At 42.4% G+C, this 11,000-nt stretch overlaps 1 protein-coding gene across 1 annotated transcript in view; it reads left to right on the top strand.

Moving 5' to 3' along the window:
* Positions 1–2,715: 2,715 nt before the first annotated feature.
* The window catches only part of LOC136875885 (uncharacterized), a 156,571-nt gene continuing 148,286 nt past the window's right edge, over positions 2,716–11,000 (top strand). Inside the window, exon 1 of the mRNA XM_068228239.1 lies at positions 2,716–2,740. Coding sequence (XP_068084340.1) covers positions 2,716–2,740 — 25 coding nt within the window. The remainder of the gene's footprint in view (positions 2,741–11,000) is intronic.

Genomic DNA, 11,000 nt, shown 5'->3' with positions numbered 1-11,000 from the left:
AATTCGCTGAGAGTGCATAAAAACCTGTTATTCCATTGTATAGCAATTCTTTTCAATTTTGATGTTCCCCGACACTTGCCCTCTCCCCCGCTATATCCCTTGGACCCGGGTATTTTTCTTTTTTGTCTATAAATTTTTGTGCCCCTCCCCTCTACTTCTAATTCTCAAACGCCTCTACTGGCAGGCCTAACATCCGTTTTGTTGAATTATGAGTTGTTTCAATAAATCTAACTACTTCAGATTTCCTAATTCATATTTATTTTCCTTTTTTAAATTATTCGCAGTCTGAATGTGTTTGGTCTCAGTTTGAATATGTTTATTTCAATTTTAAGTTGAAAGTATTTTCATAGGGGTGATCGACAAGTTTCTCAAGCGTTCCAAGATTTCTATACTTTCCGCCGGGCTCCTTGATCTATCGGGACTGCTCCATAGTGTTTGAAATAGGCTTGATGTGCCGCAATGTTCCACAACGTGAAAGAGTGTGCTGCGAACCATAAAAAGTTTGTGAACCGCTAATTCTGACAGAAATTTACTAGCTGAACCTCCAATTACTGTACAGGGCTTGATTTAAAAGTCAACGTGGTGGAGATGACATTTTCAAGTTGATCTACACGACATTGGACACAATAATCTAGCTTCCTCATCACGCGGCCATCGCCGTGGACTCTTATTTTTTTGCACTGGAATGAAAGTTATTGCTCACGTATGGTGTCACATTGTTTCTCTAGCGCTTCTCTCACACAATATACTTTCTCTCTTACGTTCAAACAAGTTCCAATATTACGACGTAAAGTCTGGATCGATGATAAGACACGTCTGAGCGACACTTTGAAATGCGATGTCAGCGACTACTGAAACCACAAATCGAACGCAAAGGCTTTACATACGTCTCCAACGAGAAGATATAACTATACCTCGGATTTTTAGGTGGTAATAGGTAAGAATGCAAAGTAATTTGGTTTGTAGGAAGTGTCATGCAACCCGTTGTACCACAATGTAGGAAGAGTAGAATAAATTCAAGGAGTTCTATAGGCTGTACCCCTAATATCTATGCAAATCTCATAGCATAACCGTTGTACAGTGTAGGGTATACTTGTTACTCGCTTAAGTAAGTTTTCATTCTAACCTATCAGTACCTAATTATCCGGACTCTAGGTATAACTGAGAAAATTTCCTCTTTTTAGATAAAAGAGAGAAAATCTCGTGTTCTCTTCTTAGCGGCGGGGTTCATTTTAACTTCAAGTCAGTAATAGGAGGTTAAACTTTGTATTGTTTACGGATGGTGTTTAAAACTCACTGATACGTACAATGTTACATAGAAAGTTCAATGTGCAATTAAAATTATCAGCGGCGGTTTCATGCGGCCCACTCAATAATCTGAGATTCATCGTTTCGAAAAATGTTACCTTCGATAAGAATAACAATAGAAACGAGGCAGAAAAGGCACGTAGGCCCTACCCGATGAGTATGTAATTTCACATTTTTCTGATATAGCATACACTATTTTGCAGATACGGCTAAGAGCTTTTCCCAAAATACCGACATAGTTCTCATCGTTTCTGCTGACCCTCAAATTACTTAATGAATTCAAAAATCATCAACACCTAAGCTAAATTGTTTATTTGGGATGAGAATACTATTATTAATATAAACAATCACTTCTCAAAATTACGCATAAAGATTGTGATAGCGCCGAGCTGAGTGGCTCACACGGATGAGGCGCTGGCCTTCTGACCCCAACTTGGCAGGTTCGATCCTCAGTCCGGTGGTATTTGAAGGTGCTCATATAGGCTACGTCAGCCTCGTGTCGGTAGATTTACTACTGCGGGACAAAATTCCGGCACCTCGGCGCCTCCGAAAACCGTAAAAGTAATTAATAGGACGTAAAGCATATATTATTACTATTATTTATTAGTAGTAGTATTCTTCTTTCTTCCTTTCTTAATCCGCTTACCATCCAGGGTTGGATTTTCCCTCGGACTCAGCGAGGGATCCCACTTCTACCACCTCAAGGGCAGTGACCTGAAGCGTGAGACTTTGGGTCTGGGAGAAACAACTGGAAAGGAGGACGAGTACCTCGCCCAGACGAGCTCACCTTCTGTGCTGAACAGGGGCCTTGTGGTGGGGATGGGAAGATCGGAAGTGTTACACAAGGAAGAGGGAAGTAAGCAGCCGGGGCCTTAAGTTTGGTACCATCCCGGCATTTGCCTGGAGAATAAGTAGGAAATCACGGAAAACCACTTCGACTATGGCTGAGGTGGGAATAAAAAACCCCTCTACACAGTTGACCTTCCGAGACCGAGTGCACCCAGTTCCAGCCCTCGTACCACTTTTCAAATTTCGTGGCAGAGCCGGGATCGAACCCGGGCCTCCAGGGGTGACAGCTAATCACACTGATCACTATACCCGGGCCTCCGGGGGTGGCAGCTAATCACACTGACCACTACACCACAGAGGCGGATTTATTATTATTATTATTATTATTATTACTATTATTATTATTATTATTATTATTATTATTTTATTGTGACAGTATATTTCGAGTTTTCTCGAAAGTTAATGAAATGGAGGAGCGTTTCAAAGAAATGAAAGATTTATTGAAAATGGTGTTTGTTCTACTGCCACGGGAGAGCGAACAATTCCCAAAAAACACCCGTAAACGACTCAGACCAGGCAACGCCATAGTAATATAGCAGTGACTTCAGTTGAGAAAGAATGTGTGAAGCAAACGCCGTCATTGGTAAGTTCGCCTCGCAGAAGGCACCCCAAATTCAGGTCGCCCTATAGCATGAACATGTCCTTCATAATTTATATTTGCTTTTATCCGGCTCCATGGCTAAATGGTTAGCGTGATGGCCTTAGATCACAGGGGTCCCGGGTTCGATTCCCGGCATAGTTGGGGATTTTAACCGTCCTTGGCTAATTTCGCTGGCACAAAGGTTAGGTGTATGTGACTTCTTCATCATCATTTCATCCTCGTCACGACGCGCAGGTCGCCTAGGGGAGTTAAATCGAAAGACTTACACCTGGTGACCCGAACATGTCCTCGGACAATCCCGACACTAAAAGCCATACGCCATTTCATTTATATGTTTATAATAAGGATAACAAGGGAGTCTCCGTGGCTCAGACGGCAGCGCGTCGGCCTCTCACCGCTGAATACCGTGGTTCAAATCCCGGTGACTCCATGTGAGCTTTGTGCTGGACAAAGCGGAGGCGGGACAGGTTTTTCTCCGGGTACTCCGGTTTTCCCTGTCATCTTTCATTCCAGCAACACTCTCTAATATCATTTCATAGCATTTATCACTCATTAATAAATCACCTTGGGAGTGGCGACCCCATTGTAATAACAGCCTATATATGTTTCATTCATTACATTCCTGATCCGGTCAATGACTGGAAAACAGGTTGTAGGTTTTCATTTTTCAATAAGGATTATATTAATTTCTTTATTTTCCAAAGAAGTAGAATATGTATTGTTTATAACCAGATAGATGATCGTAACATATGACATTACACTACCTCGTAACTGCATTTTAGCCCAGAAGAATTTTGACATGGGTCGGGAATCTTTCGTAGAAATGTTCTCTCTTGCATTCGGATCCACCCTAACTGACGATGATGAGTTAGTGTTAAGCGCTCGGTGGCATATAGGACTTCACGACATTCTGGTGGTATTTGGTCTGCCATGAGAGTGACCTCGGTCGATGAGTTGATTTAAAGAGGTGGAAAAGCTCTTCCACGTTCTTTTCATGTTTCAGGAGAGTAAACCTTAATATCATAGCAGCAGTACCTGAACTACTTCTGACAATGTTCCTTAAGTCCAATCCGATAATTAAGTTCAGCAGTTAGCTAGGTGGTTTAGCCCGTGTAACTGTCAGCTTACAATCCGGAGATGGTGGGGTAGAGCCCCACTGTCGATAGAACTAAAGATGGTTTTCTGCCGTTTCCTATTTTGTTCACACCAGGAAAATTCTGGGACTATACCTTAAATAAGGCCACGATCGCTTCCTTCCTAATCCTAGCCTTCTCCTATCCCATCGTCGCCACAAGATCTGTCTGCGTTGGTGCGGCGTAAAAACAACAGCAAAAAATAAGCATCAGAAACAACACACTACTACTACGTAGGTCGAGTCATAAGTCATGGCAACTATTTTTCTTTCCCGCAAACATGAGACAACACGGAAAACCTAAGATATGCATTTGGAAACATACGGTATTTACTTGCGTATGATGCCACTAGATGGTGTATGTAAACAACAGTGTGGGTCTAAGCATGCCCCCAAATTCAGTGTGTGAGTGAGAGCGTCACAAAATGGAAGTCGCTTACAACGATGGGGATGTGAGGTTCTTCCACACCGGCCTTATTCGCCTGATCTGAGCCCATGTGACTATGATCTAATCCCCAAAGTCAAGAAGGCATTACGTGGACAAAGGTTTGCTAACAAAGAGGACATCGTAACAGCATTTCGGAGAGAGGTGTCACACGTTAGCGATATACATGCAGCGAATGGTATTCAGCGCCTGCCCCACCGCTGGCAACGCACAGTGGAAACCTTGGGTGATTATTTCGAAGGTATGTAACCAGTGAAGACCTGCCCTTTGTTCGTAGTCTTGTGTATTTGCTGTCTGTACCGTAATAAAACAATGTTTACCAATGGCCTGTGTTCTGTCACTTTCCTACGGAAATATCCTGAAGTCAGAATTTGTCTTCAGGCACTATACATAAGTACATGCCCTGTATTTCCAAATGCATGCCTTAGATTTTCCGTGTTGTCTCCTGTTCACAAGAAAAAAAAGTAGTTGCCATGTGTTATGACTCGACCCTTGTATAAGTAATTTTCTAGTGTCCAGAACCTTGCATCACATGCGTTACGAAACAGTGTAGTTTAGTCCGCGATTATTCGTCACGTGAAATATTCGCCTCAAGGCCCATTTTGTCACTAGGTTTCTTGTCATACGAATTTTTCATGTTAGAATATGAAAGTAGCGAGAATTATCGCAGGCACAAATAGATGGAAACAATGGCAGGAAATTGCTTAAGAAGATAAAGGCTGTTCGGAATCAACTCGATTTATGAAGCTGTACGCAAAAACTGGCTTCGATAGTGGAATCATGTGAGGTGAATGGCAGGTTACCTAGGTGAATAATGGTCATGGAAGGTAAGGGAAACCGAGGGAGACGAAGACGACGATGGTTAGACTCATTTTCTAATGATTTAAACATGAAGTATGGAACTAAACAAGACCACAGAACTAGTTACAAATCGATGATTGTGAAGACGTTTAGTAAACTCACAGAGGCTTGCAGACTTAACGCTGTAAGGCATAACAGTTTATAATGAAGATGTATGTATGTATGTATGTATGTATGTATGTATGTATGTATGTATGTATGTATGTATGTATGTATGTATGTATGTATGTATGTATGTATGTATGTATGTATGTATGTATGTATGTATGTATGTATGTATGTATGTATGTATGTATGTATGTATGTATGTATGTATGTATGTATGTATGTATGTATGTATGTATGTATGTATGTATGTATGTATGTATGTATGTATGTATTGTTCATCACAGTAAAGGATCGCAACAATTCACTAAAATTCAGACAGGATATCAATAAATAAAAAACCAAACCAAACACCATGGCACAACAGCCCTGAAGAGCATTGCCCTACCAAGCGACTGCTGCTAAGCCCGAAGGCCTGCAGATTACGAGGTGTCCTACGGTCAGCACGATGAAGTCTCTCGGCCGTTATTCTTGACTTTCTACACCGGGGTCGCTATCTCACCGTCAGATAGCTCCTCAATTGAGGAGTGTCTGGTCAGAAGGTGATATTTCCATTTCAAAAATATTTTTAGCATTTCGTTAACATGCACTGATACAGTTCAATATTATCGAATGCCATCAGCAATCCAGACCAGAAAATTGTAATTCCTTTAAAGTTGTACCAATCCCGATCATGGATACATTCCATGTGCCTTTTATTATACGTGGCCTTAAGTTAGGTACCATCCCGGCATTCGCCTGGAGGAGAAGTGGGAAACCACGGAAAATCACTTCGAGGATGGCTGAGGTGGGAATCGAACCCACCTCTACTCAGTTGACCTCCCGAGGCTGAGTGGACCCCGTTCCAGCCCTCGTGCCACTTTTCAAATTTTCGTGGCAGAGCCGGGAATCGAACCACTACACCACAGAGGCGGACAACATTCACTGATACAGTTGAATATTATGCCATCAGCAATCCAGACCCCAACTCGATCATGGATACATTCCATGTGCCTTTTATTATACGTTTCCTTGCGTTTTTTTACGAACTTTTTAGGGTGGAAATAGTACCTTTCGAACAGACACTCCTCAATTATAATCACGTAGGCTGAGTGGGCCTTGAACCAGCACTCAGATCCAGGTAAAAATCCCTGACTTGGCCGGGAATCGAGCCCGAGGCCTCCGGTTAGGAGGTAGGCACGCTTCCTCTACCCCACGGGTCCGGCTCGGTGTCAATGATTGCCTCCTGGAATCTGAAAATATACAAATATGGATAAGTTCATTGCCACCTCGGTGAACATCCTTCGGAGGTGTCGCTTTATTTTGTGGGCTGGAGGCTGTTGCAGTATACATGGTGTATCCGTAATGATGTTTTAAACTTTCAGAGATGGTAGACGGAAAATGGATCGATTTGAGATAAGGAACCGTAGTCTGGAAACGTTCAAGTCAAAAGTTATTAATAATCCAAGTTGTTTAACGTCCATCCTTAACAGACGCCGGGGTGTCGGAATTTCGTTCCGCAGAAGTTCTTTAAAGTGCCGAAAGCCAACGACATGGGGTTGTCACCTTTGAACACCCTTGGGATTAGTAGACCAACGCCGTATCCGAACGACAGAACTTCGAGCGACGATGCTATGGCTGCACTGACTCCGGGAAATGCCATTTCGAATATTTGTTGTAAATTGAGCAGCTTGTGAAATTTGTGCAGGTAAACTAACTTAAATGATAAAAATGTTGCTTAACTTTTAACTCGATCGTTTCCGGAATATGGTTCCTTATCTCAAACTGATCCATTTGCCGTCTTCCATCATCCCTGAAAATTTGTAACATAATCACAGATACATTCTGTATACTTGCAACTACGTCCATCGAATCCATACACTCCGCTGTTTGAACCATTCCCTATTCAGGAACGTCACAACGTTCGGCACGTGATCGAACAATGCACCTCTTACCGAGAGATATGATACCAGCGTCAATTGAAATTACTCACGTTGGTCATAACGTCACGTGGATGCTCTTTCATTGCACCCTACATTTCCTACACAAGAAACCTTTGAACATCAACTTTACGTCCCAACGTTTGGTTGAAGAGAATATCATTTCACTCCCCATTGTTGAATATTACTGAAATTTAGTGTCCGGCTCTATAGCTAAATGGTTATCGTGCTGGCCTTTGGTCACAGGGGTCCCGGGTTCGATTCCCGGCAGGGTCGGAAATTTTAACCATCACTGGTTACTTAACCCTGGCACGGGGGCTGGGTGTATGTGTAGTCTTAATCATCATTTCATCCTCATCACGATGCGCAGGTCGCCTACAGGTGTCAAATCAAAAGACCTGCATCAGGCGAGCCGAACTTGTCCTTGCACTCTCCCGGCCCTAAAACCATACGCCATTTCATTTTCACTGAAATTTAGTACAGCATATCAATATCAAGTTGGAGTATATGACCACGTAAGGATGGAAACCTAACACACCGAGCTCGATAGCTGCAGTCGCTTAAGTACTGCCAGTATCCAGTATTCGGGAGATAGTAGGTTCGAATTCCACTGTCAGCAGCCCTGAATATGGATTTCCGTGGTTTCCCATTTTCACACCAGTCAAATGCTGGGGCTGTACCTTAAGGCCACGGCCGCTTCCTTCCCACTCCTAGCCCTTTCCTGTCCCATCGTCGCCGTAAGACATGTATGTGTCGGTGCGACGTAAAGTCAATAGCAAAAAAAAACAAGGGGGGAAACATAACAGACAACAAACAAAGCCAATGAGAGTAAAAAAGCTGTGCTCGTAGATAAAGTTTACTTCTGTGGTGTAGTGGTTAGTGTGATTAGCTGCCACTCCCGGAGGCTTGGGTTCGATTCCCGGCCCTGCCACAAAACTTGAAACGTGGTATGAGGACTGGAACGGGGTCCACTCAGTCTCGGGAGGTCAACGTCAGCCATCCTTGAAGTAGTTTTCCGTGGTTTCCCACTTCTCCTCCAGGCAAATTCCGGGATGGTATCTAACTGAAAGCCACGGCCGCTTTCTCCCATAGTCCTTGTCTGTCCCTTCCAATACACGCATCCCCCACAAGTCCCCTCTTCACCTCAGAAGGTGAGGCCGCCTGGGCGAGGTACTGGTCCTCTTGCCCATTTTTACCCCCGATTCGAAGTCTCACGATCCCGGACGCTGCATTTGAGGCGGTAGAGGCGGAATCTCTCTCTGAGCCAACCCTGAACGGTAAACGGATTAAAAAAGAAAGAAAGTTCGTAAATAAAACATTAGCATGTGAGAAATCATCCAGATTTGTGATATCTGAAGCCATCTGTTTTCAGTTTACAATAAGTTAATTTATAATTTAATTCTATTTTAATTAAGTTGTTCCTTTTTCAGGTGATAATTCTGTTACCATATGTTTTATTTTTCTGATTGTTTATAACTGCATTTATTTAGAATTAGTTTCGGCAGACTGAGAAACCTCACAGTTATAAAAGAAATTCCGGAAACAAATGTTTAATGTGTGATGATTCATCCCCATTTTTATCATTAATATCTGTAGCATTATTTAATCAAGAATTAATTTAGTTGTTATTTATATAGGCTACTACATTTTATCCCTACGCTTCAAGGAGAAAATATGTACATGTTTAAAGAATAGACCTGTTCTTCAGATATTACCTAATATTTTGCTCATATACTGTTTTTAATTTATATTCTTTAAAATATTTGCGTTTTTATATTTTTTAGGATCATAAAACTATGTTAAGCACAAATAGATGCAACAAATGGAATGTTGTGAAAACCGGGATAGAGCGATCCACAAGGAACGTTTGATGCAAAATGCACAGAGCTTATCATCTGCCTTTTCCCTCTGGATCTACGACCCTTTTATTGCTTTCAACGAAACAAGCTTAGAGAATTGATCTTATAAAGAAAATGACGCCCCTCATAAGGCTTCACTTTGTAGCGACAAGTTTTAAACCCTGGCTGCTTCGGACGCGATTGAAAAACCATTACACTTTCTTTTTTTTTTTTTTTTTTTTTTGTATACGGACAGGGAGCCGCCGTAAAAGGTGCACGCTTGGGCGCCTTTTATGACGAGATACTCCATTTTCATAACTCGCTTAGTCACAAAGAGCAGCCTGTTCTTTTGGTTATGAGAGGACATCAGACGCGAGCGTTTTGACATAGAAACGTCTGCTTTGTTCTTTAGGAATGCAGCGACAGAACGACGGTAAAATACAGACTCAGCGCCAAGATTCCATTAAAGTAGGCGTCCCTCAATGCGTGTTACCTAAACGTTTCAGTACGTCTTTGCGGGATGGCTAAAGTACGAGAGTTGAGAAATGACCGAATAGATTAATTTATACTTCGTGGTAAGGTATAAATAATGTATTATTAGAATACGATCCTAGGTTTAAATATTTTTATTGACTTCAGATCGAAGCAACTGTATCCTTTTTATACTTTTTATTATATGACTAAAAATTGTCTACCGATCTCGATAGCTACAGTCGCTTAAATGCAGCCTGTATCGAGTATTCGGGAGATAGTGGGTTCGAACCGCACTGTTGGCAGTCCTGAAGATGGTTTCCGGTGTTTTCCCACTTTCACACCAGGCAAATGCCGGTACTGTGCCTTAATTAAGGCACGGCTGCTTCCTTCCCACCCCTAGTCTGTTTATGTCCCATCGTCGCCATAAGACCTTTCTGTACCGGGCGAGTTGGCCGTGCGCGGAGAGGCGCGCGGCTGTGAGCTTGCATCCGGGAGATAGTAGGTTCGAATCCCACTATCGGCAGCCCTGAAGATGGTTTTCCGTGGTTTCCCATTTTCACACCAGGCAAATGCTGGGGCTGTACCTTAATTAAGGCCACGGCCGCTTCCTTCCAACTCCTAGGCCTTTCCTATCCCATCGTCGCCATAAGACCTATCTGTGTCGGTGCGACGTAAAGCCCCTAGCAAAAAAAAAGACCTATCTGTGTCGGTGCGACGTAAAGCAACTTGTAAAAAGAAATGTCTGGTTTAGTCGATTTGAAAATGAATGCATTGAAGTGTAAGCACAAATGTATTTCATCTCAAAAATCCTTACTGTAGGTTACTACAGGATAAGTTAAGTTTTGACCTAAAAGTCCAAATGTTAATCAACAAAGAAGGTTTATAACATTCAACGTCGCATTTTAATGCTTCTTCACTCATGAAAACAATGTTCAGATCCACGATACCGTCGTGGATACTACATTAAACAAAACGGCCATGGCTCTACACTCTTATTGTCCTTGGCCTACCAACCGAAGGCCTGGAGATTACTAGGTGACGCATGTCTCGGTCTTTATTCTTGGTTTTCTAGATCGGGGTCACCATCTCACAGTCAGATAGCTTATCAGTAGTAATCACGTAGGCATAGTGGACCTCCACAAACCCTCAGGACCAATTAAAAATCTCTGAGGCCTGGCTGGGAATCGAAACTTAGGCCTGCGAGTGAGAGGCAAGTACACTACCCGTAGACCGCGGGAGCTGGCCACTATTCATTAACCAACTGCAGAATCTAATTCTTGCACTGAAATCTGCAGGCTGTATGTTATGGACTGAATGAGTCCGGTAAGATCGTATTTATCTTTTATATTGCGTAGGTAAGAAATTCAACAGAATTGAATGCCAGATTGGTGATACAAAGCTGGAACAGGTAGAAAATTTCATGTATTTGGGTTGTGTGTTCTCCCAGGATGGTAATATAGTAAGTGAG

The sequence above is a fragment of the Anabrus simplex genome, chromosome 6 (genome assembly GCF_040414725.1).
Source record: "Anabrus simplex isolate iqAnaSimp1 chromosome 6, ASM4041472v1, whole genome shotgun sequence".
NCBI lineage: Eukaryota > Metazoa > Arthropoda > Insecta > Orthoptera > Tettigoniidae > Anabrus > Anabrus simplex.
Note: the sequence above shows the minus strand (reverse complement) of the source record. Positions and strands in the feature narration are given on the sequence as shown.